General features: G+C 47.6%; 1 protein-coding gene and 1 long non-coding RNA gene across 2 annotated transcripts; both read right to left on the reverse strand.

Annotated features, from left to right (window-relative positions):
• Positions 1 to 358: 358 nt before the first annotated feature.
• Positions 359 to 5,782, reverse strand: LOC132389918 (uncharacterized). The gene is made up of 3 exons (XR_009510726.1): positions 4,959 to 5,782; positions 3,856 to 4,743; positions 359 to 1,249 (listed from the first exon to the last, which is right to left on the reverse strand). It is a non-coding gene; the product is annotated as an uncharacterized LOC132389918 (long non-coding RNA).
• A 5-nt stretch (positions 5,783 to 5,787) lies between these two features.
• Positions 5,788 to 25,256, reverse strand: LOC132389916 (uncharacterized). Its single transcript, XM_059962483.1, has 6 exons — positions 25,183 to 25,256; positions 16,948 to 17,019; positions 15,859 to 15,978; positions 9,236 to 9,352; positions 6,491 to 6,883; positions 5,788 to 5,804 (listed from the first exon to the last, which is right to left on the reverse strand). The coding sequence occupies exons 1-6, from the start codon at positions 25,232 to 25,234 to the stop codon at positions 5,788 to 5,790; spliced, it is 771 nt and encodes a 256-aa protein (XP_059818466.1). The 5' UTR covers positions 25,235 to 25,256.

Below are 25,256 nucleotides of genomic sequence, written 5' to 3' on the forward strand. Positions count from 1 at the left end.
TATGTTTTCAGTATAATTATCGTTTCCTTCTTTATAATCGCAGTCAAAGCAGCAGCAATACCTATATATATATAGGTATTTGCAGGGTATATATATATGTATAGATTATATATATATAGAGGTAAGAAGACTTAAACTTATGTATGCGCAGGTGAGGAAAAATAGAAATAACATTCAGTTTAAGAAGTGGCTAAAGCGCTAGGGTTGGATCCAGGTCTTCAGATATGTGTATCACCGGTCTCTCTTCCACGGAAGGTGCGACATCTACAGACGAGACGGTTTCATATCATTTCAATTCAATTCCATTTAAGTTTAATTGCAATTCCGTCACACAGGAATGACCATGAATACAGCCAGGGCCAAGCTGCAAAACACAACACCAACAGTCCCGCACGGCACAATTCATACATAATATGTATAAAATAAAAAGATAGCAAGCATATGTAGGATATCAGTGAAATAGATTCAAGCAGTATTTATGTATACACACACACACACACACACACACACACACACACACACACACACACACACACACACACACACACACACACACACACGCACACACACACACACACGCACACACACACACACACACATTTATGCAGCTTGAAGTCCCTGGTCACTTTGAAGGCCACGGTAATCTACTATTCTTCACATCAGAGATTGTATTCTGCCGAGTGAACACTGGGGGGCAACACAGACCCCTGCAGGAGGCCGAGCCTCCCCGACCCAACTTGCTCAGCTTTTTCCTTTCCTCTCCAATGTGCAACTCTCTCAATATACACCTGAACTCGATTGAAACTAATATCCCAGCGGTCAGTTTTGCCATCAAAAGATGGGAAGCGGTGGTAAAAACCAGATTTGCAGGGGATGAAAACAAGAACGCCATTACAGATATTTGAGTGGTTGTTGGGACAAACGTTGTTAAGAACACAGGCAAAGTAATGAAGCAATAAGTGGAGCCTGCGGGTACTCCTGTTCTGAGCTGCGTACGTTTCAATTCAATAAGTATTGTTCGAAGTGCAGATGCGCTCAGTGCAGGGGTTAACGCCTCTAAGCCTGACACTGCAGATATTAGTGAAACTTGACTGCAACAGGGACAGTACCGTTTGCTCAAAATTCCCGTTTCCGCTGTTTCAGTCGTGCTAATCTGGGAATATTTCAAGAGCGAAGAGTCGGTTTTACAAGTCAGTGATAACATCACGGCAGTGCCCCGTCTCGTCTCAGTGCGGTTTTATAGTCGGAACTGAAAAATAAGAAAGGTATGGTCTCAGTCATGGGGCTACATTATCGATAACCGAACAGTCCTGTGGGTTCAGAGGAACAAAAATGTAGGGAGTTCGCAGTCTCTTGCAAGAAACATAAGGTTGTGATAAAGTGTGATTTCAATTTTTTAGGTATTGGGTGTGAGCCCCAGATAGTCAAAGGACGAGTTTGGTAGTTTGTCAAATGTTCTCAAGAAAAGTTCCTTTATCAATACGTATAAAGTCCTAACGAGTGAGTGCACCAATTTATTTTCTAGTGCGGAATGGGAACAGGCGGGGATATAAGTTTGTGTCGGGGACCAATTTGCATCTGGTGATGGTAATGCCATTAGATGTAAGCTCATTATGGAAATGGACAGGTATGACCTTCGGTGCCGTTTCTGAATTGGAGGAAGGCCAACATTATTGGGGTCAGGAATGATCTGGCAAGTGCAGATTCGGACCGGATGTTTCCTGGCAAAGGGGTAGTTGGTACGTTGGAGCTCAAGCGCTATTGAACCTCAGTGTCGAAGGGACTGGCCCATACGGTCAACAGTGGGAAGTTTTGAAGGAGAGAAAGACAACAGTGTACCAGATTGTGGTGCAGAGTAACAGACGGACAAAGTAGATTGGGATTGTAACTGGGGCTGACGTTCCCGAGTTCACTAATTCATTTCCTGTCGCCCCGTTACAGGAAGAGTATGGATTTTTTTGGAGACATACCAAAGGTTTCACTGTGGCGTTGCCACGAATAGAGATTTTCTTTTGTCTGGAGCGGGGCGGTCTGAGGGAACATCTGACAGTTGTTTTTTTATCATTACGAGAGACACAGATAAAGCAGACAGCAGATATTTTAAGCTCTAGGATGGAATGTCTAATCGCAGAGGGATCGTATCAAGATGAAAGTGGGTAATTTCAAGGGATATGAGTTTGGTAACTTTCTGTTGTCACAGAGAGTGGATTGTGATTGTAACGTTCTGCCAGCGCTGGTGGTGGAGGGCGATTCAGAGAGGCGGTTAAGGGGGTCTTCAACAGGCACTTGTGTGTGCAGGGAACTGAGGGAGACGGAGTTGGTGTCAGAAGTAGGGATTTGTTTGCTTGATATATCACATTTCTGAGCCGAAGTGTCTGTTCTCCTCTCTGATCTACGTTCGCTGTTCTGTAGACAGAGAAGAGAGTGATTGGAACTCATCAGAAACCGTGATATAGAGGAGCACCAGGATGTAACCCGACACAGCTCGAGATCACATAAATCACTCATGACCCCCGCTACCCGGGAATTGCCCTGTGCCCACTTGTACCATCAGGGAGGAGATATCGATGTCCGACACTGAACGAGTGTGGAGTGGGTTCCACGCGGGTGAACGGAAATGATTCCGGGATTGAAACGCTTATCAGAGGAGGAGCTTTTGCTACGGGTCCGTACTCAATGGAATTCAGAAGAATGAGGGGTGACCTCACGGAAACCTGTGAAATGTTGGATATCTCGATAGAGTGGCTGTGGAGAGGAGGCTTCATAATGTGGGGCCGGGGGCGATACTAAAACAAGCGAGCTCGACCTCAGAATGGAGGGATGTCCATTTACACGGAGATTGGGAGCCGGAGAGATGTGAGTCTGTGGAATTCGTTGCCTCCAGCGGCCGTGGAGGAGAGTTTACTGGGCATCGTTATGTCAGACTTTGACTGGGACTCAGACTGAAGTGGATCAGCCAAGATCAAATGCTGGAGCAGACCCGATGAGCCAATTGGCTGAATTGCGCCACTATCCTCTGATTGGAAGTTCCTGTGAATCTGGGAGTCAGCATCTCTGAGGATCTACACTGGGTCAACACATTCAGGCAGACGGGAATGAGGTGTCGTATCCCGACTGAACGGCCTCAGGCATTCAGATTTCAACACTCCCATTCCTCGCTGTCACTTTCCCTCTTAGACTCAGACTGCCAGCTATTCTGAACCAATGTTCCGCCATGGGATGTCTATCGGTAAAGTCCCGTGCTGAGCACTCAGTGCTCTACCGTAAGAGATCCATTTATTGCGCCGCTCTTTGTGACTTTACCTTTGGATTTCACCATTGACGACCTGTTTATTTCGTGCCTGATTCGGAGTGCATTCTGGACCGGACTCGGCACTTGCCTTCACCGCCATCGGTAGCTCTCCCGTCACGGAATGGATGGCAGCGGTGGAGAGCTTTCTGGCGTGTCGCATGCCCGCCTCGTGTGGAGGCGGCAACACCCAGGGTCGCCGGTGGCTGCAGAGGGTTACGGACCCACTACGAGCACAACCCTTCCAGCCAAAGTGGACATCTGCATGTGGCGATACACCGAGAAGATCACATCCATCATTGTGGACCCCCGCCACCCGGGAACTGCCCTGTGCTCACTTGTACCGTCCGGGAGGGGATACAGGAGCCTGATGACCGATATTCAACGAATTAAATGATTTGCTTCCCCTCCGTCATCAAATTGCGAGCGCTTCCTCGACACATAAACACTGACTTAATATTCACCTTCTTGCAGTATTTATAATTTCTTTTTGATTGACTTTAATCTTATATTTTAGCACTTTAATGATAATGATGCTGCAAATAAACAAATTACAGGTTATTTACCAGTCTCAGATAATAAATCAGGCGGTGATTATGGTGGACAACAAGCGACACCGTTAGACAGGAGATTCGACACCCGGACCGTCATCACTCAGGGCGCTGAGCACTGGATTCACCAGGACACGTTGGAATTGTACAAGACGTTCGTGCTTGCGTTTTGGTGCCACTGCTGTTGCAAAGATGCCACTGAGCTGGAAAAGAGTGCGGAAGGAGATATACGAGGTTGTTTAGAGAACTCGATAGACTGAGTTATGGAGAGAAGTAAGGAAAGATGTGACTTTATTCCTTTGGAGGGTAGAGATGGCCTGGCAGGGGCGTATATATCCACTAGTGGCACAGATAGGGTGAATGTGCAGAGACATTTTCCGCAAGGTTGGGGTAATCAATAGACAGAGGGCACAGAATGCAGATGAGAGTGGGTGTGCAGTGAGTAGGGAAAGATAGGCTGGAAAGAGAAGGGAGAGCGGAAAGGACGGGACTATGATAAGGACGGGGTAGGAAAGGGGAAACAGAGTGGGAGATGGAGATCAGCAGCGGGCAGGTTGGGTATAGAGAGGAGTTGCGAAGGAGAGCGGGGTAGAGAATGGGGACGAGAGTGAGCCAGGAGAATGGGGCAGAGAGGTTGGGAGATTGGGAGAGGATAGGGGAGTGAGAGTTAGGGAGAGATGCGGGGGTTGTGGAAAGAGGGGTCGTCACTTGACTCAAAGTGCACCCATGGGATCTTGACAGAGATCAAGCATCTTTTCAAGAACATCCGGGGACAAAGGAGCAGACTTCTCACAGATGAAATAGTGTCCATCACTACAGTTGTAAGTCCATCCGTACGCTTTACACCGAGTGCAGGTGGGTTTTCTATCTTTCACAGTATACAGGATATTAGATTCCACGTTCCTGTCAAAGAGGGTTAAACAATTACATAAGAGAGAAAAAAAAATAGCGCACACACATTCCTACAACCCTGTCTTGCACCCCCCCCCCCAGAGCCATGAATTAATCCCCAAACTAATCCCATTGTCCCATTCCAACAGCACAGTCTCGTGTTATTCCCCAGATGGATCCCATTCGCCCACTCCAACACCACACGCCTGCGCCAGTCCAAAACTCACCTGTCTTCACATTTTCCGATCCAATATGTCCGGTAACGGTAGAGAATAGAGTTGGAAATAAAACTCTGTGAAATGAATTATCGTCTATAAATGCTTGGAAGGAGAATCTTTCAGTGCATGTACCCGGCTGCGTGAGATGTGACAGAGTGCGAAGAGATTGAGATTGTGTCTGTCCCCGGGAGTGTGTAATGGGACGGTGTGGAGGGAGATTCACTCCGGGTGCGTGAGATGGGACAGAATGCGAAGAGATTCACTATGAGTCTGATCCCGGGAGTGTGTGACGGGACGGTGTGGAAGGAGATTCACTCTGTGACTGACCCAGGGAGTATGGGATGGGGCGGTGTGGAGCGAGATTCACTCTGTGTCTGACCCCGGGAGTGTGTGATTGGACGGTGTGGAGGGAGATTCACTCTGTGTCTGACCCCGGGAGTGTTTGATGGGACCTTGTAGAGGAATAATCGCTCTGTGTCTGTCCCTGGGAGTGTGTGATGGGACCGTGTGGAGGGAGATTCACTCTGTGTCTGACCCCGGGACTGTGTGATGGGCGGTGTAGAGGAATAATCACTCTGTGTCTGACACCGGGTGTGTGTGATGGGGAGGTGCAGATGAATTTTCACTTTGTGTCTGAAGAGAGTACAGAGCTTCAATCACTGCCTCTCACCCCCAGTGTAGAAGACGTTCGTGTGTTTGTGTGGAATCATACAGTGGTGTCAGTCATACCGCTTCGTCATTTGAATTTATTTCAAACAGTCTTGAATCAAAGCTTGAACAATGTTGTTTTGCTTCGTCGTAAGAAACGTAGACGGTGGATATGAAATAACAGCGGCCTTTACTTCTGATCCAGTTCTGGGAACACGTTTGTTCTGGAAATCAGGAACAAAGGAAAGTCAATCTGCTCACCCGGTACGTCAAATAACCCGAGCAAAATGAAACACCCTCCACACCGTCCCATCACACATCCCGGGATCAGACAAACAGAGAACCTTCCTCCTCCCCCTCCCATACACACTTCCGGGGTCTGACACAGAGTGAATCTCCCTCCACACCGTCCCATCACACACTCCCGGGGTCAGACACAGAGTGAATCTCCCTTCACACCGTCCCATCACACACTGCGGGTGTCAGACACACAGAGAACCTTCCTCCTCACCCTCCCATCACACACTTCCGGGGTCAGACACAGAGTGAATCTCCCTCCTCACCCTCCCATCACACACTTCCGGGGTCAGGCACGGAGTGAAACTCCCTCCACACCGTCCCATCACACACTCCCGGGGTCAGACACAGAGTGAATCTCCCTCCACACCGTCCCATCACACACTCCCGGGGTCAGACACAGAGTGAATCTCCCTCCACACCGTCCCATCACACACTCCCGGGGTCAGACACAGAGTGAATCTCCGTTCACACCGTCCCATCACACACTCCCCGGGTCAGACACCGGTGGCCAGATTCAAATTATATCTTCCTACCTCTCTTTAATATGATGAGTAGTAGGTGAAGGTGGTTTGGAGGTTGGTGTGTTAACTCACCTTTTCTGCTGGTCAGCAGTTGACAGATTTGACCCTTCTCTTTGATCAGAGATCGGTACTGATTTTCGAGGTCACTGTTCTTTTGACGGAGGTTGGTTTCGATTTGATTCAGATCGGAGAGATGGGTTTTCAGGACGGAGTTTTCATTTTCGAGGACGAACAATTTGTTTTCGAGGATGGAGAGGTTGTTGTTGAGGACGGAGATATCCTTGAGACAGGTGCTCCGGGAGAGAGCCAGGCGGGAATTCTGGGTTATGCTGGATTCAAGTGTTTTGTTCAACTCATCTTGCTGAAGTCGACATTGCAGCTGGTTCCGGTTTATCTCCTGATATTGTTCCCAAATTTCCTGGTGGCCTCGGTCGCAGGTGATCAGAGAGTGACGAATCTGTGATACTGAGAACGATATTGTGTCAAATATCGCTGTCACATCGAGTGGCGTGTCAGTGTTACATTGATTAGTGTGTTGGTGTCATATTGAGGTGTTGTCGGCTTCACGGTGAGGCACGTGTCAGTGTTTCGCTGATTGTCCTGTCGGTGTCACGGTCAGGGTATTGTCGACATCACATTTGCCTTCTTGATAGTCTGCTGCACAATTCCCTTTCCCTCTCAGTTTAGTATCATCAGCAAAATTAGATACACTACACTCGAAGCCCTCTTGCGGATCGTTAATGTATATCGTGGAATGTTGCGGGCCCAGCACCGGCTCCTGCGGCACACAGGATTGCTAACCACAATAACATCCGTGTATCACAATTCCTGCTTACCTTCAATTAACTCATCTTCTATCTATGCTGATACATCATCCCCAACTCCGTATCTTGTGGATAACTCAATTATGCGACACGCTTTCTGAATATCCAGTAAATAATGTCCATCCCTTCCCCTCTGTTCACTGCGCACGTTATATCCTCAAATGTGTTTATCAAACAGGATCTGCCTTTCCTGAATCCACCTTGCGTCTGTTTCATGGATCCATTTATTTCCAGATGTCTCGTTATCTTTTCTTTAAAGACAGCCTCAAGCATTTTCCCAACTACATATGATAAACTAACTGGCCTAGAGTTAAATGCCTGTCGCCTAAATCCTTTTTCGAACCGTGACATTCGGCGCAAAATTTGGGACCGGCCCAAAGCCCAGAGGATTTTGCTAAATTATCACAAAGCCTCAACTATAACTTCTGTCGTTTCCTTCAGCACCCTGGGATGCATTCAATCCGGACCATGAACTTGTCTATTTTCGGGCCCACAAGTTTGCTCAACTATTGTATTGAGGCCCTCAACTCCCGTCACATCCATGACATCTCTCTTTGGAATGTGAGGCGCGTACTCCACCGTGAAGACGACACAAAGTATTCATTCAAAGCCTCTGGTATTTCCTCATTTCCATATATCAATTCCCCCCTTTTCTTCCGCCAACGGACCTACATTCACTTTGGCCATTCCTTTCTGCTTTAAATAATTTCAAAAAAATATTTTTAGCTAGTTTGTTTTCATGATCTAGCTTCCATGTTTTTGTTACTCGTTAGTGTTTTTTTTTTCGCTGCTTTATAAAGATTGCCCTGTCTTCCAGTTTCCCACAACACTTGGCGAATTATTGCACCAGCTTTTAATCTGATGCCTTATTTTATTTCCTTCGTTATGCAAGGCAGGCTCTCCCCACCCCTCTCCCATTGTCTCTGCAGTTTATAGTTTTGTTCAACAGGGTAAAAAATTCTTTGCGTCCACCACTGTTCCTCAACCGTCCCACCATATTGCCTGTGTTCCCAGTCTACACTACCCAAATCCTCACTCATTCCATTGTGGTGTCACAGTGCGGGCTGTGCCGGTGTCACGTGTCGGGGAACTTCGGGGTCACGGTGAGGCGTGTCCTGGCGACCCGGTGAAGTGCGCGTCCGTGTCACGATGAGAATCGTGTCACTGTCACAGTGAGGGGGATGTCAATGTCAAATTGAACCGGGTATCGGTGTTACAGTGAGCGGGATGTCAGTGTCACATTGAACCGTGTGTCGGTGACACGGGTAGGGGATCGTCGGGGTCACGATGAGGATCGTGTCACTGTCATAGTGAGGGGGATGTCAGTGTCACATTGAACCGTGTGTCGGTGTTACAGTGAGGGGGATGTCAGTGTCACATTGAACCGTGTGTCGGTGTTACAGTGAGCGGGATGTCAGTGTCACATTGAACCGTGTGTCGGTGTTACAGTGAGGGGGATGTCAGTGTCACATTGAACGGTGTGTCGGTGTTACAGTGAGGGGGATGTCAGTGTCACATTGAACCGTGTGTCGGTGTTACAGTGAGCGGAATGTCAGTGTCACATTGCTCCGTGTGTCGGTGACACGTGTAGGGGATCGTCGGGGTCACGATGAGGATCGTGTCACTGTCACAGTGAGGGGGATGTCAGTGTCACATTGAACCGTGTGTCGGTGACACGGGTAGGGGATCGTCGGCGTCACGATGATGATCGTGTCGGTGTTACAGTGAGGGGGATGTCAGTGTCACATTGAACCGAGTGTCGGTGTCACGGGTAGGGGATCGTCGGGGTCACGATGAGGATCGTTTCGGTGTTACAGTGAGGGGGATGTCGGTGTCACATCGGGGCACGATGAGGCACTTGTCGACGTCACAGTGAACAATATGTCAGTGTCACATTGAGGGGCGTGTCCGTGTCACTATGGTGTTTTACGCTCACGTTTCTTTCCACTCTGTCTGTTTACGTCTGACTCCACCAGAAGCTCGATCGACTCACCATAGATCGACAGCCCGGCCACTATCGCGACAAGGACGGACGTAACTAGGCAGAGAAGGCAGATCTTCCGGTACCGTCTATTTCCGATGTTCTCGTTCGTCTCCTGTTTATGCGGACCTGCGGAGAGACCATTCAGAGTGTGTGTAAATTCAGCCGTGACCCCACTGGGTCACCATCCGCTCTCTCCTTCAACCACGATCACACCTTCCCTCCCTCAATCTTATCTAGTTTCAACCGCCATCGCCGAGAGTCCAAATTCTTTGAGTTCACAAAGTCCGACAGGTGTCTGCCGGATTTCAGAGATCAGTCAGATCCCCCCTGAGCCTCCTCCGCTCCAGAGGAAGCAACCCAGGTGTCCGACCTCTCGTTGTAACACAAACCACCGAATCCCAGCAGAGTCCGGTTAAACCTCTCCGGAGGCTCCCCAACGCACTGATACTGGGGTGAGCAGTACAGTATACAATACGCCTGATTCAGCCTAACTAGTGATTGTTATAAAGTTACAACGTTACTCCTTGACATTTGTACTCAATGCCCCGACAAATGAAGGTGGCGTGCTGGGGAGGCAGCATTAAGAAGAGGGACGCCTCACGTCTTAATAAGCTGGTCAGGAAGGCGGGCTCTGACGTGGGCACAGAACTGGAGAGTATGACATCGGTGGCAGAGCGGAGGGCGCTGAGTAGGCTACGGTCAATCATGGAAAACCCTGAACATCCTCTGCACAGCACCATCCAGAGACAGAGAAGCAGCTTCAGCGGCAGGTTGCTGTCAATGCAATGCTCCTCAGACAGGATGAAGAGATCATTACTCCCCAACGCCATTCGGCTCTACAATTCAACCACCAGGGGCAAGACATGTTAAAGTGCCGGGGTTAGGACTGAGTTTAAATGAGCACTCAATGCACTTCAGTAAACTACTTATGAACTTTTCAAAAGCTATTTATTAATGGTTTTTTGGAGGGTGATTTTAGATGCATATCATATTTATACTGAGTTAAATACTGTATGTAATTAGTTTTGCTACAATAAGTGTATGTTGAATTTCCCCTTGGGGATGAATAAAGTATCTATCTGTCTATCTATCTATCTATCTATCTATCTATCTATCTATCTATCTATCTATCTATCTCTCTCTCTCTCTCTCTCTATCTATCTATCTATCTATCTATCTATCTATCTATCTACCTATCTATCTATCTATCTATCTATCTATCTATCTATCTATCTATCTATCTATCTATCTATCTATCTATCTATCTATCTATCTATCTATCTAAGAATGCCACAGGACTTCTTAACCATCCTATCAAACTGTGCATCCACGTTCAGGGAGCTGTGAACATGGACCCCAAGATCCTCTGCCCATCTAAAGTAAGGACATGTTCGGCACAGCATTGTGGGCTGAAGGGCTCGTATTATGCTGTACGTTCTCTATGTTTCTATGTTTCAACACTGTTTAGGTCCTGGATTTGATAGCGTGTCATTTCCTTCATTTGACCTATCAAGGTACAACATTTTATGTTTGTCCGGGTTAAACTCGCTCGGCCCGGTCTCCAAACTATATCTGTAACTGATTTATGTCCCACTGAATTCTTTGCCAGTCTTCTTTGTTCTCCACAGCACCAGCTCTCGCCATATCAAACCTACTAACCCAGCCGTCTACACTTTCATTCGAATCATTTATACATATTTAAGAGCAGAGAGGTCATGTTACAACTAGATAGTGCCCTGGACAGTCGCTACTTGGAAAACAGTGCTCAGTTCTAGTCGCTTCACAATAGGAAAGACGGGGTAACCACAGGATGGGTGCAGAGCAGATTTACAAGGATGTTTCCCCGAGTGAGGAGCATGCCTGATGAGAATAGGTTGAATGAACTCGGCCATTTCTCCTTGGAGCGACGGAGGATGAGAGGTGACCTGATAGAATTGTAAAAGATGATGAGATGACTTGATCGTGCGAATAGTCAGTGGCTTTTCCCCAGGGTTGTAAGGGCTAGCACGAGAGGGCATGGTTTTAAGGTACTTGGAATTAAGTATAGAGGGCAGAATATTTTTACGTAGAGAGTGGAGTCTGCGTGAAATTTTCTTCGGCTGTTTACCGGGGGCACGACTGCGCAAGCGCGTGTAAGTCGGACTGAGACTGAGTAGACGGGGACAGTGTAGGAAGGCTTTATCTCGAGAGGCTTCGGCGCGCAGAGGCTGAGGACGAGCTTCACATCAAGACAGGTAAGGCCGGCTAAGTTCCTTTAAAAGGAGAGAATTTTAAAAGTTGAGGCAACGTATTGGGTCGGACATGACAGCTGAGATTGGCCCCGTGGTTTGTTCATCCTGCAGCATGTGGGAAATCAGGGATACTTCCAGTGTCCCTGACGACTATGCGTGCAGGACGTGTGTCCGACTGCAGCTTCTGGCAGACCGCATCGAGCGTCTGGAGCTGCGATTGGATTCATACTGGAGCATCCGCGATGCTGAGAAAGTCGTGAATAGCACTTTCACTGAGTTGGCCACACCGCAGGTAAAGGCTACATAGGCAGAAAGGGAATGGGTTGCCACTAGATAGCGTAGCAGTAGGCAGGTAGTGCAGGAGGCTCCTGAGGTCATCTCCTTCCAAAACACATATACTGTTTTGGACACTGTTAGGGGAGATGTTTCTTTAGCGGAAGGCTGAGCCGAGTTCATGGCACCATGGGTGGCTCTGCGGCACAGGAGGGAAAGAAAAGGAGTGGGAGAGCTATGGTGATAGGGGATTCGATTGCAAGCCGAATAGATAGGCTTTTCTGCGGCCGCAAACGATGTTCCAGGGTGGTATGTTACCTCCCTCGTGCAACGGTCAACGATGTCTCTGAGCGGCTGCAGGACATTCTGGAATGGGAGGGTGAACAGCCAGTGGTCGTGGTACACGTAGGTACCAACGATATAGTTAAAAAACGGGATGAGTTCCTACAAAGTGAATTTAGGGAGTTAGGAGATAAACTAAAAAGTAGGACCACAAAGGTAATCATCTCTGGATTACTACCAGTGCCACGTGCTAGTCACAGTAGAAATGGAAGATATTTCAGAAGAATACTTAGCATGAAAAATGGTGCAGGGGAGATGGATTCAAATTTCTGGGGGCATTGGAACCAGTTTCGTGGGAGGTCGGACCGGCATAAAGAGGACGGTCTGCACCTGGGCTGGACTGGAACCAATGTCCTAGGGGGAGTGTTTGCTACTGCTGTCCTGGAGGATTTAAACTAATGTGGCAGGGGGATGGGAACATGTGCAGATAGACAGAGGGGTGTAAAATGAGGGTAGAAGCAAAAAGTAGTAAGGTGAAAAGTAAAAGTGGCAGGCAGGCAAATCCAGAGCAAGAATCAAAAGGACAACTTTTCAAGATAATTGTATAAGGGCTAAGAGTGTTGTAAAAAGAAGCCTGAAGGCTTTGTGTATCAATGCGAGGAGCATTCATAACAAGGTGGATGAATTGAATGTGCAGATACTTATTAATGAATATGATATCGTTGGGATCACAGAGACATGGCTCCAGGGAGACCAAGGATGGGAGCTCAACATCCAGGGATATTCAATATTCCCGAGGAAAGAGAGGAAAGAAAAGGAGGTGGGGTAACGTTGCTGGTGAGAGAGGAGATTATCGCAATAGGAAAGGACATTAGCCTGGAGGATGTGGAATCGATATGGCTAGAGCTGCATAATACTACGAGACATTAAGCGCTGGTGGGAGTTGTGTCTAGGCCACCTAACAGTAGTAGTGAGGCTGGGGGAGGCATTAAACAGGATTTAGAAATGCGTGCTATAAACGAACTGTAGTTTTAATGGGTGACTTGAATCTACATATAGATTGGGTGAACCAAATTGGTAAGGGTGCTGAGGAAAAGGATTTCCTGGAATGTATGCGGGATGGTTTTCTGAACCAACGTGTCGTGGAACCAACTAGAGAGCAGGCCATTCTAGATTGGGTATTGAGCAATGAGGAAGAGTTAGTTAGCAGTATTGCCGTGCGAGGCCACTTGTGCAAGAGTAACCATAATATGGTTTTATTCTTCATTAAGATGGAGATTGACATAGTTAATTCAGAGATAAAGGTACTGAATTTAAAGAAGGGTAACTTTGAAGGTATGAGACCTGAATTAGCTAAGATAGACTGAAAAATGATACCTAAAGTGTTGACGGTCGATATGCAATGACAAGCATTTAAACATCGCATGGATGAACTACAATAATTGTTCCTCCCAGTTTGGCAAAAGAATAAACCAGGGAAGGTAGTGAACCCGTGGCTGACAAGGGAAATTAGGGATAGTATCAAGTCCGAGGAAGAAACTAATTTGCCAGAAAAAGCGGCACCCCTGAGGACTGGGAGAAATTCAGCGACCAGCAGAGGAGGACAAAGGGCTTAATTAGGAATGGGGGGAAAAATGGTTAGAGAGCAAGCTGGCAGGGAAAATAAAAAAAAAAACTGACTGTAAAAGCTTTCATATAAATGTGATTATAAAAAGATTGGTCAAGACAAATGTAGGACCGTTACAGTCAGAAACAGGTGAATTGATCATGGGGAACAAGGACATGAAAGACCAACTGAATAACTACTTTGGTCTTGTCTTCACTAAGGAGGACACAAATAATTTTCCGGAAATAATAGGGGACCGAGGGTCTAGTGAGATGGAGGAACTGAGGGAAATACATGTTAGTAGGGAAGTGGTGTTAGGTAAATTGATGGGTTTAAAGGAAGCTAAATCCCCAGGGCCAGATGGTCTGCAGCCCAGAGTGCTTATGGAAGTAGCCCAAGAAATAGTGGATGCATTTGTGATAATTTTTCAAAACTCCTTCGATTCTGGATTAGTTCCTGAGGATTGGAGGGTGGCTATTGTAACCTCACTTTTCAAAAAAGGAGGGAGAGAAAAACTGGGGAATTATAGACCGGTTAGTCTAATATCGGTGGTGGGGAAAATGCTACACACCGTTATCAAAGATGTGATAACACCACATTCAGAAAGCGGTGAAACCATCGGACAAAGACAGCATGGATTTGTGAAAGCAAAATGATGTCTGACGAATCTTACAGAATTTTTTTGAAGATGTAATTCGTAGTGTGGATACTGGAGAGCTGTTGGATGAGGTATATCTAGATATTCAAAAGGCTTTTGACAAGGTCCCACATGGGAGATTAGTGTGCAAACCTTAAGCACACAGTATTCGGTGTATGGTATTGATGTGGACAGAGAATTAGTTGGCAAACAGGAAGCAAAAGGTGGGAGTAAATGGGACGTTTTCAGAATAGCAGCCAGTGACTAGTGGGGTACAACAAGGCTCAATGCAATTAAATGCAGCATTTCCACCTTTGAGAATCACACGAAGCTGGGCGGCGGTGTTAACTGTGCGGAGGATGCAGGGTGACTTAGATAGGTTAGGTGAGTGGGCAAATTATGCAATTTAATGTGGATAAATGTGAGGTTATTCACTTTGGATGCAACAACAGGAAAACAGATTATTATCTGAATGTTTTCCGATTAGGAAAAGGGGAGGAGCAACGAGACCTGGGTGTCATTCTACACCAGTCATTGAAGGTGGGCACGCAGGTACAGCAGGCGGTGAAAAAGGCAACTGGTATGTTGGCATTCATAGCAAATGGATTTGAGTACAGGAGCAGGGTGCTTCTTGGTGAGACCGCACCTAGAGTATTGTGTGCAGTTTTGGTCCCCTAATCCGAGGAAAGACATTCTTGCCATAGAGGGAGTACAAAGAAGGTTCACCAGATTGATTTCTGGGATGGCAGGACTTTCATATGAAGAAAGACTGGATTGACTATATTTATACTAACTGGAATTTAGAAGATTGAGGGGGAACCTTATTGAAACGTATAAAATTCTAAAGGGATTGGACAGGCTAGATGCAGGAAGCTTGTTTCTGATGTTGGGGGAATCCAGAACGAGTGGCCACAGTTTAAGAATAAAGAGGAAGCCCTTTAGAACCGAGATGAGGAAAAACCTCTTCACACAGAGAGTGCAAAATCTGGAATTCTCTGCCACAGGAAAGAGTTGAGGCCGGTTCATTGACTATATTTAAGAGGAAGTTAGATATGGCCCTTGTGGCTAAAGGGATCGGGGGTATGGAGAGAAAGCAGGTACAGGGTCCTGAGTTGGATGATCAGTCATGATCGGACAGAATGGCGGAGCAGGCTCTAAGGGCTGAATGGCCTACTCCTGCGACTATGTTCTATGTTTCTATGAATGGGCTGCCGACAGCGGTGGTGGAGACGGAAGGGATAGGGCATTTTACGAGACTCCTGGATTGCTACATGGAACTTAGAAAAATAGAGGGCTATGGGTACAGCCTAGCGAGCTCTTAGGTAGGGGCATGTTCGGCAACAGCTTTCTGGACCGAAGGGCCTGTGTTTGGATGTATCTTTTCTATGTTTCTAACCCACCCATCTACAATTTCATAGAGATCATTTGTATACATCACAGACAGGGATTTCACTGGGGAGCCGAGTGACAACCTTTTATTACCCAGATGGTTGTCGGTCAATGGAACGAGCTGACAGAGGAAGTGGTTGATGCAGATGCATTAGAAACTTGGACACTTGGCACATGACCCATTCATAATGACGTAATCACTGTGAACTCTGACCTGTTTGTGCAGAGCTTGACAGCCTGCTGTGTCCGGAGGAAATGGGAGGATCTTCGTCCTTATTGACGCGGGTTTCTTCTTTCCGAAAATTCAGCTCTGAGTAGGTGGAGTTCAGACCGACTAGGAGAGAGAGAGCGAGTCTGACAGGCTGATAAGGAACAGTGAGAGGAGTAATGGGGGAGGGATTCGGGCGAGAGAGAAGAGAGAGTGGGATAAGTGAAGGGGTGAAAGGGGATGAGACAACGAGAAGGTGTGAGGGGGGGGAGAGGTGACACACAGGAAGGAAGAAAAGTAGACCGATGGGCAGAGAAGGGGAGACAACGATAGGGGCGATGGGCGGGAAGATGCGAGAGAAATATGGAGAGGGAGAAAGGGGTGAAAGAGGCGGAGAGAGAGGGGGGAGAATGTCTGGAACAGTAAGACGATGGGGACAGGATTGAGAGAAAGGGAAAAAGGTGCAGAGAAGGGAGAGTAAGGGGAGGAGAAAAGTGTGAGAGGGATGTGGAAGACAGAAGAAGATAATTTGAGAGGGAGAGAGAAGAGCGAGGGGAGAGACCGGGAGGAAGAGAGGCATGGATGGACAGGAGGAGAAGGCGAGAGGGTAGATGAGCGGAAAAAAATCGGGGCCGAAAGAGGTGCGAATTCCGGGAGCAGCGGAAAAGGGAAGAAAGAGAGAGAGCGGAGAGAGAGGGGACGAGTGCCATGGGGAGACCGAGTGTTAGAGACCGGAGAGAGAGAGAGGGCAATGAGAGATGGCTGAGAAGGGGACAGTGGGAGACATTAGGGAAAACTAGGAGAGAGAGGAGGGGAGAGAGGAGGGAAAGAGAGGGTGGAGGAGGTAAGAGAGGGGACCGAAGGGGAAAGAGGGAAAAGAGAGTTGGATTTGAAAAGGGAGAGAGAGGTTCAGTCTTTATACCCCGCTCACAAAGTTCAACAACCCCTCGCCTCCAATCGCCGCTCACACGCGATCGCTTCGGCTGATGCTCAAACAGGGAATCACTAGGGTCAATTGTCAGGTTCTACTGAGATCTCTCAACAGAGTTGGGCAGAGCAGCTAAACACAGTCAGCGCAACAAAGATGAAACTGACCTCCAACTATCCGGACCCTGGGCTCCGTGAGCATCTTCACATTAATTTCCGCGTACGATACATCAGGTTCAGCTGGGAATAGAGCAGCGAAGGTCAGAAACAGAGTCAGAGACTCGATCCACAACGTCCCATCGCACAATTCCGGGGGTCAGACCCAGAGTGAATATCCTCCCTGAGTCTTTCTGCTTCACTCACCTCCGGAAGGAGACGGTGAATCCGTTTTTGTGAAATTCACATTCATGTAAGTCTCGCTGTCGTCCATCCTGTCGAGGGTTCTCTGAGACTCTGAGCTCAAAAGGGGAAGCAGCCGTTGTCAGAAGAAGCCCGTGTTGACAAGCTTGTCCGACCGACACCAACAAACACCAGATGAGCAGCTGGTGAAGAGAGGAACCGAGAACAGGCGGAGGATTGCGGGGAGGAGGGAGGATGGAGGCTTTGGGGAAAGTGATTAGAGTGCCGGGTAGAGTAGTGAAAGTGGGGAGAAACATAGCGTGGGATAAGGAGAGAGAGTGGAAATTGGGCGTTTAGAGGAGAGAAAGAAGCGCGTGACAGGGAGAGAGTGGGGAGTGTGAGGAAAGAGGGAACAGAGAGCGATAGAGACGGGGAAAGGAGGGAGGAAGAAGGGAGAAATTGAAAGGGGGTGATTGGGAGGAAGAGGGAGAAGGGAGACGGCGAGCGAACGGCGTGGAGGGATGGAATAAGAGGTAGCGGGGGGATCGGGAGAGCAATATAGATAGGAAATGAGTGCAGCACAGGGAGGGATGAGGGAGAAGGAATTTAGACGATGGAGGGAGTGATGGATCGGAGGGGGAGAGAGGGGAATGGAAAGGAAGGAGAGAAGTAGAGCAGGATGGCAGCAATGAAGAAGGAGGGAATGTCGGAGGATTTTTTGTAACTCATACAGAGCCTCTATTGTCCTGGAGATTTGCACCACGCGGTCGGTTCGACATTTCTCACCACACCTGACCATACCCAAGGCTTCAAACCCTCAGTTCGCGGGAAACCACTGTCCCAGGCCAAAGCCCCAGCACATCCACCGAGGTGTAAGAACCCCCTCCCTCGGAGAGATGTGAACAGAGTCCAGTGACGCGTCCATTACCTTAACCGACTCTCTCACCCATCTGCCCAACACAATCAACCCCACCCCACCGTCGCAGTGACCTAGAGATGTCCCGACACGCCAACCCATTGCACCCCAATCAGGAAGTTCCTTACATTTTCGGTCCCGGCACTTCCACGTTTCCGGAGATGGTGAATGGGGGATCAGAAAATATTTGACCCTGGACAGCCGGACATGTCTCTACTCCGCCCTCCTCTCTCCAAGTCTCCCACTAACCGCCATCCCCGCTCCTTCGATGATCTCGTCTCTCCTCTCACAGCACCCTCCCTCAATTCCCGCGCTCCAGCCCACGGGAACACACCCTCCCGGAGTGAGACAGAGTGACAACCGTCCCCATCACACTCCCAGGGTCAGTCACAGTGAATCTCTCTCCACACCGTCCCATCACACACTCCCGGGGTCAGACACAGAGTGAAGCTCCCTCACCACGGTCCCATCACACAGTCCTGGGGTGAGACTCAGAGTGAAGCTTCCTCACCACCGTCCCATCACACACTCCTGGGGTGAGACAAAGTGAAGCTCCTTCACCACCGTCCCATCACACATTCCCGGGTTCAGACACAGAGTGAATCTCCCTCCACACCGTCCATTCACACACTGCCGGGAACAGGCACAGAGTGAATCTGCCTCCAGACCGTCCCATCACACACTGCTGGGGTAACACTCAGAGTGAATCTCCGTCCACACCGACCCATCACACATTCCCGGGGTGAGACTCAGAGTGAAGCTCCCTCACCACCGTCCCATCGCACACTCCCGGGGTCAGACACAATAGAGAACAGGTGCAGGTTTACGCCACTCACCCCTTCGAGCCAGCACAGCCATTCAATGTGATCATGGTTGATCATCCACGATCAGTACGCCGATTCTGCCTTCTCCCCATATCCCTTGTCTGCACTATCTTTAAGAGGTTTATCTATCTCTTTCTTTAAAGCATCTGGAGAATTGGCATCCACTGCCTTCTGAGTCAGAGTTTAGATCCACAACTCTCTGGATGAAAAAGATTTTTTGCTGCCCCCCTGAAATCCGTTCTAAATGGACCATCCCTGTTTCAGAAAAGGTGACCTCTGGTTCCAGACTCCGACAACATCGGGAACACGTCTCCTGCCTCTAGCGTGTCCAATCCCTTGATAATCATATGTTTCTATCAGATCCCCTCTCATCCTTCTAAATTCCAGTGTATACAGGCTCAGTTACTGCAATCTTTCAACATAAACAGAGTGAAGCTCCTTACGAACCGCCGAATCACACACTCCGGGTGTCAGGAACAGAAAAAAAGCTTCCTCCCCACCATCACATCACGTAGTCGCGGGGTCAGACACAGAGTGAATCTCCCTTCCCACCTTCCCGTTGTTTCAGTTTGTTTGTCAATGAAAAGTACAGATTTGTCGAGGGGTGGGGTCATAATTTTCTTAACTACCCTACCCCACAGGTCTTCCTAGCTCATGGGGTGTTAGTTTTCATTATTCGAGTGGTGGAGTTTAAGAGTCGCGAGGTGTCGATGCAGCTCTATAATACTCTGATTAGGCTACACGTGGACTACTGTCTCCAGTTCTGGTCGCCATACTACAGGAAGGATATGGAAGCATTGGAAAGGGTACAGAGGATATTTACCACGATGCTGCCTTGTTCAGAGAGTATGGATTATGATCAGAGATTAAGGGAGCTAGGGCTTTACTGTTTGGAGAGAAGGAGTGTGAGAGGAGACATGATCAGATATTCAAGATATTAAGAGGAAGAGCTAGAGTGGACAGCCAGCGCCTCTTCCCCAGGGCACCACTGCTCAATAGAAGATGACATGGCTTTAAGGTAAGTGGTAGGAGGTTCAAGGGATCGTTTAATAAGAGAGTAGTTGGTGCGTGGAATGCACTGCCTGAGGCAGTAGTGGAGGCAGATACATTATTGAAATTCAAAGACCACTAGACTGGTATAAGGATGAATTTATGTTGGTTGGTTGTACGGGAGGCGGGGTTTAAAGTTCGGCACAACATTGTGGGCCGAAGGGCCTGTACTGTGCTGTACTGCTGTATGTTCTATGTTCTGTAGTTTTAAGCAGCTTGGATGGTGGTACAAGGGGTTTTCACACAGAGAGTGTGGGTTGCCACAGAGCGAGAATGCACTTCCAGCGATGGTGTTCGAGCCGGATTCAATGGCGTCTTTTAATAGTCTCTTAGATAGGAACTTCGTTCTATGATTTTGTTAATGCAATTGACCCCTACGCCTACTTCCGTTTCAACTGCAAACTCTGCCAGAAAGCCATCTGTTCCACTTAGCATTGAAAATCAATGTGAGAAGTAGCGGTCCTAACACAGTCCCCCTGAGTAAAACATCTCGTCACTGGCAGCCAACCGGAGAAGGCCTTTTTATTCCCACTCGTGGCCTCCTGCCTGTCAGCCATTCCCCTATCCATGCCTGTGTTTTTCCTGTATCACCATGGGATTATGTCTTGTTAAGCAAACTCATCCATGGCACTATGTCTTGTTAAGCAAACTCATCCATGGCACTTTGCTAAATGCGTTCTGGAAATCCAGTAAATGACATCCACTGCCTGTCTTTTGTCCACCCTGCTGGTTACTTCCTCAAAGAACTCTAACAGATTTGCCGGCATAATTTCCCCTGACAGATGCCAGCTGACTTTGACCACTTTTAGCATTAGGCACCAAGTGCCTCGCAACCACAAATTTATTAATAGACTCCAACACTCTCCAAACCACTGAGGTTAAGCTAACAGGAAACATAGAAACTCTACAGCAGAATACAGGCCATTCAGCCCACAAACATGTACCTACCTCAGAAGTTATTAGGCTTACCCATAGACCTCTATTTTACTAAGCTCCGTGGACCTCTCTAAAAGCCTCTTAAAAACCCTTATTCTATCTGCCTCCACCACCGTTGCCGGAAGCCCATTCCACGCACTCCCCACTCTCTGAGTAAAGGAAATTACCCCTGACATCAGCTCTGCACTTACTCCCCAGCATCTTAAGCCTGTGTCCTCTTGTGGCAACCATTTCAGCCCTGGGGAACAGCCTCTGACGATCCACACGATCAATGCCTCTAATCATCTTGTACACCTCTATCAGGTCACCTCTCATTCTACTTCGCTTCAAGGAGAAAAGACCAAGTTCACTCAACCGATCCTCACAAGGCATGCTCCCCAATCCAGGCAAAATCCAAATCTCCTCTGCACCCTTTCTACGGCTTCCACATTCTTCCTGTAGTGAGGCGAACAGAACTGAGCACAGTACCACAAGCGGGTTCTGACCAGGGTCCTATCTTGCTGCAACATTACCTCTCGTCTCCTAAATTCAATTCCACGATTGGTGAAGGCCAGCATACCATAACACTTCTTAACCACAAGGTCGACATGCGGGTCAGCTTGAAGTGTCCTATGGTCTCGGGCTCGAAGATCCCTCTGATCCTCCACACTGCCAAGAGTCTTAACAATAATACCATATTCTGACATCATATTAGACCTACCAAAGTGAGAGACTTCACACTGATCTGGGTTAAACTCCATCTGCCACTCCTAAGTCCATTTTTTTTCATCCTATTAGTGAACCGCTGTAAACGCTGCCAACCCACCGCAATATCCACAACACCTCCAACCTCAGTGACATGAGCAAATTTACTAATCCATCCCTCCACATACTAATCCAGGGCATTTATAAAAACAAAATACTTAGAGTAAGGGTCCCAGAACAGATCCCTGAGCACTCCACTGGAGAGCAAACTCCATGCAGAATATGACCCGTCTACAACCACAGTTTCTCTTCTGTGAGCAAGCCATTGATCCACAAATCAATGTCCCCCGTAGATCCTATGATTCCTCACTTTCTCAGCAAGCCTTGCATGGGGTACCTTATCAAATTCCTTGCTGATATCCATATAGACTGCATCTATTCCATCATAAATGTGTTTTGTCACATCCTCAAAAAATTCAATGAGGTTCGTGAGGCACGGCCTAACCTTGACAAGGCTATGACAACTACTAATTATGTTATACCCCTCCAAAAGCGCATAAATCCTGCCTCTCAGGATCTTCATCAATTTACCAACCAGTCAGGTAAGACTCAATGGTCGATAATTTCCTGGGCTATCTGAACTCCCTTTCCTAAATAACGGACCAATATCCGCAGCACTTTAATCCGGAAACTCTCACGTCCCTATTTATGATGCAAAGATATTCGCCAGAGGCTCAGCAATCTCCTCCCTCTCCTCCCAGAGGAGCCTGGGTTACGTTACGACCGGTCCCAGCGACTTATCCAGCTCCAGCACATCCTCTTTCTTAATATCGACATACTCAAGCTTTTAGGTCTGCTGCTAGTCATCACTTCAATCACTACGATCCTTTTCCATAGTAAATACTGAAGTGAAGTATTCATGAAGTACCTCTACTATTTACACCGTTTCCATCCACAGTTTCCCACAGTCACTCTTGAAAGGTCCTATTCTTTCACGTCTTATCTTCATGCTCTTCACATACTTGTAAAATGCGTTTGGTGTTTTCCTTAGTTCTGCCCGCTACTGCCTTCTCATAGTCCCTTCTGATCTTCTAATTTCCTTCTAAGTTCCTTTCTAGAAGCCTTATAATCTTATAATCTTATGGGAATGTATGGAGGGAGCTTCACTCTGTGGCTGAAGCCCGGAACTCTTGAGGGCGCTTTACTCTGGGTCTGTCCTCGGAATTTTTAATTAGACGGTGTGTCGGGAGTTTCACTCTGAGTCTGAAACGTGAGTGTGTGATGTGACGATGTTCACTTGTGCCTGAACCCGGAGCTGTGTGATGGGCCGGTGTAGATGGAGCTTCACTCACTGTCTGACCAAATGTGTGTGTGAGGAGACCGGAGCTTCACTCTGTGTCTGACTCCGGGAGAGTGCGACCGGGCAGTGTGGAGGGTGAATCTCTCTGTGGGAGCTCGGAAATGTGTAATGAGGGGGTGTGTATGGAGCTTCAGTATGTGTCTGACACTGGGAGTGTGAAATGGGACGGGGTGGAGGGAGCTTCATTCTCTGTCTGACGCCAAGAGTGAGAGTTGGGTCTTTGTGCCTGCTCCCGGGAGTGTGTGATGGGACGGTTTGGAGGGATATTCACTCTGTGTCTGACCCCGGGACTGTGTGACGGGACGGTGTGGAGGGAGATTCACTCTGTGCCTGACCCCGGGAGTGTGTGATGGGACGGTGTGGAGGGAGATTCACTCTGTGTCTGACTCCGGGAGTGTGTGATGGGACAGTGTGGACGGAGATTCACTCTGTGTCTGACCCGGGAGAGTGTGATGGGACGGTGAGGAGGGAGATTCACTCTGTGTCTGACCCCGGGAGTTTGTGATGGGACGGTGTGGAGGGGGATTCACTCTGTGTCTGACCCCGGGAGTTTGTGATGGGACGGTGTGGAGGGAGATTCACTCTGTGTCTGAACCCGGGAGTGTGTGATGGGACGGTGTTGAGGAAATTCACTCTGTGTCTGACCACTGGATTCACGAACGAGAAGGACTTTGAATTGAGTAAGGTAAGGGAAAAAGTAGGGAAATTATGGAAACTCGGAAGTACTGTGATTTTTAAAGTACATAATAGTTGATAAATTTCCGGGTGCTAACAGGATATTCATAGGACCTGGAAGGAGTGTGGGGTAGAAATAGCAGTGGCTCTGAGAGAAATATTTCAAATGTCATTGCAAACGGCGATTGTGCCGGAGTACTGGCGTATTGCTCATGTTGTTCCATTGTTTATAAAGGGTTCTAAGAATAAACCTCTCAATTATAGGCCTGTGAGTTTGACGTCAGTGGTGGGTAAATTAATGGAAGTTATGGAAGTTAATGGAAGTTAGAGATGGTCTATATAATTATTTGGATAGACAGTGTCTGATTAGGAATAGTCAGCGTGGATTTGTGCATGGAAGGTCATGTTTGACAAATCTTATTGAATTTTTTGAAGAGGTGACGAGGAAAGCAGTAGATGTTGTCAATATGGACTTCAGTAAGGCCTTTGACAAGCTTCCACACGAAAGGCTAGTTAGGTATGTTCAATTGTTAGGTATTAAGTTTGAAATTGTAAAATGGATGCAACAGTATTTGGATGCGAGATGCCAGAGAGTAGTAGAGGATAACGGTTTGTCAGTTTGGAGGCCGGTGACTAGTGGTGTGCCTCAGAGATCTGTACTCGGTCCAATGTTGCTTGTCATATACATTGTTGATCTGGATGATAGGGTGGTAAATTGGATTAGTAAGTATACAGATGATACTAAGTTAGGTGGCGTTGTGGCGAATAAAGTAGGTTTTCAAAAATTGCAGAGAGATTTAGGCCAGTTAGAAGAGTGGGCGGAGCGATGGCAGATGGAGTTTAATGCTGATAATTGTGAGTTGCTACATTTTTGAAGGAATAATCTAAATAGGACATACATAGTAAATGGTAGGGCATTGAATAATGCAGTAGAACAGGGTGATCGAGGAATAATGTGCATATTTCCCTGAAGGTGGTATCTAATGTCGTTAGGGTGGTGAAGAAAGATTTTCCTAAGCTGGCCTTTATAAATCAGAGCATTCAGTGTAGAAGTTGGGAGGTAATGTGAAAATTGTACAAGGCATTGTTAAGGACGAAATTAGAGTATTGTGTATAGATCTGGTCACCGAATAATAGGAAAGATGTCACCAAAATAGAGAGAGTACAGAAAAGGTGTACGAGAAAGTTACTCTGTTTCAGAACCGAAGTTACAGGGAATGTTTGAACAAGTTAGGTCTCTATTTGTTGGAGAGTAGAAGGTTGAGGGGGGACTTGATAGAAGTATTTAAAAAAATGAGGAGAATAGATCTAGTTGATGTGGATAGGCTTTTTTCCATTGAGAGAGTAGGGGGGATTCGAACAAAAGGGCAATATTTGAGAGTTAGGGGCAAAGGTTTATGGGTAAAACGAGGGGGAATGTCTACTCAGAGAGTTGTGGTTGTGTGGAATGACCTTTTGGTAGAAGTGGTCCAGGCAGGTTCTGTATTGTCATGGAAAGTAAACTTGGATAGCATATGGACAGGAAAGGAATGGAGGGTTATGGGTTGAGTGCGGCCAGTGGGACTCCGCGATCAGGCCCCGGACAGTTTGTAGTCATCCTCACAAGGTCTGGCACAAACCTCTTCCTCGATTGAGCTCATTTCCAGCATATCCAACCCATTGTCTGACCATTCTTTCTTCGGCCCATCGTGAG

The sequence above is a fragment of the Hypanus sabinus genome, unplaced genomic scaffold (assembly GCF_030144855.1).
Source record: "Hypanus sabinus isolate sHypSab1 unplaced genomic scaffold, sHypSab1.hap1 scaffold_705, whole genome shotgun sequence".
NCBI classification, from domain to species: Eukaryota; Metazoa; Chordata; class Chondrichthyes; order Myliobatiformes; family Dasyatidae; genus Hypanus; species Hypanus sabinus.

Bases quoted from the DNA above. Each gene is read 5' to 3' on its own strand.
- LOC132389916 (XM_059962483.1), bottom strand. From the start codon at position 25,234: ATGGTCAGACAATGGGTTGGATATGCTGGAAATGAGCTCAATCGAGGA. The intron at 9,353-15,858 runs GTCAGAGTTCAC...GTCTCTCCGCAG, and splicing joins GTCAAGCTCTGCACAAACAG to GTCCGCATAAACAGGAGACG. The intron at 6,884-9,235 runs GTGAGTCGATCG...TATCGTTCTCAG, and splicing joins GGCCGGGCTGTCGATCTATG to TATCACAGATTCGTCACTCT.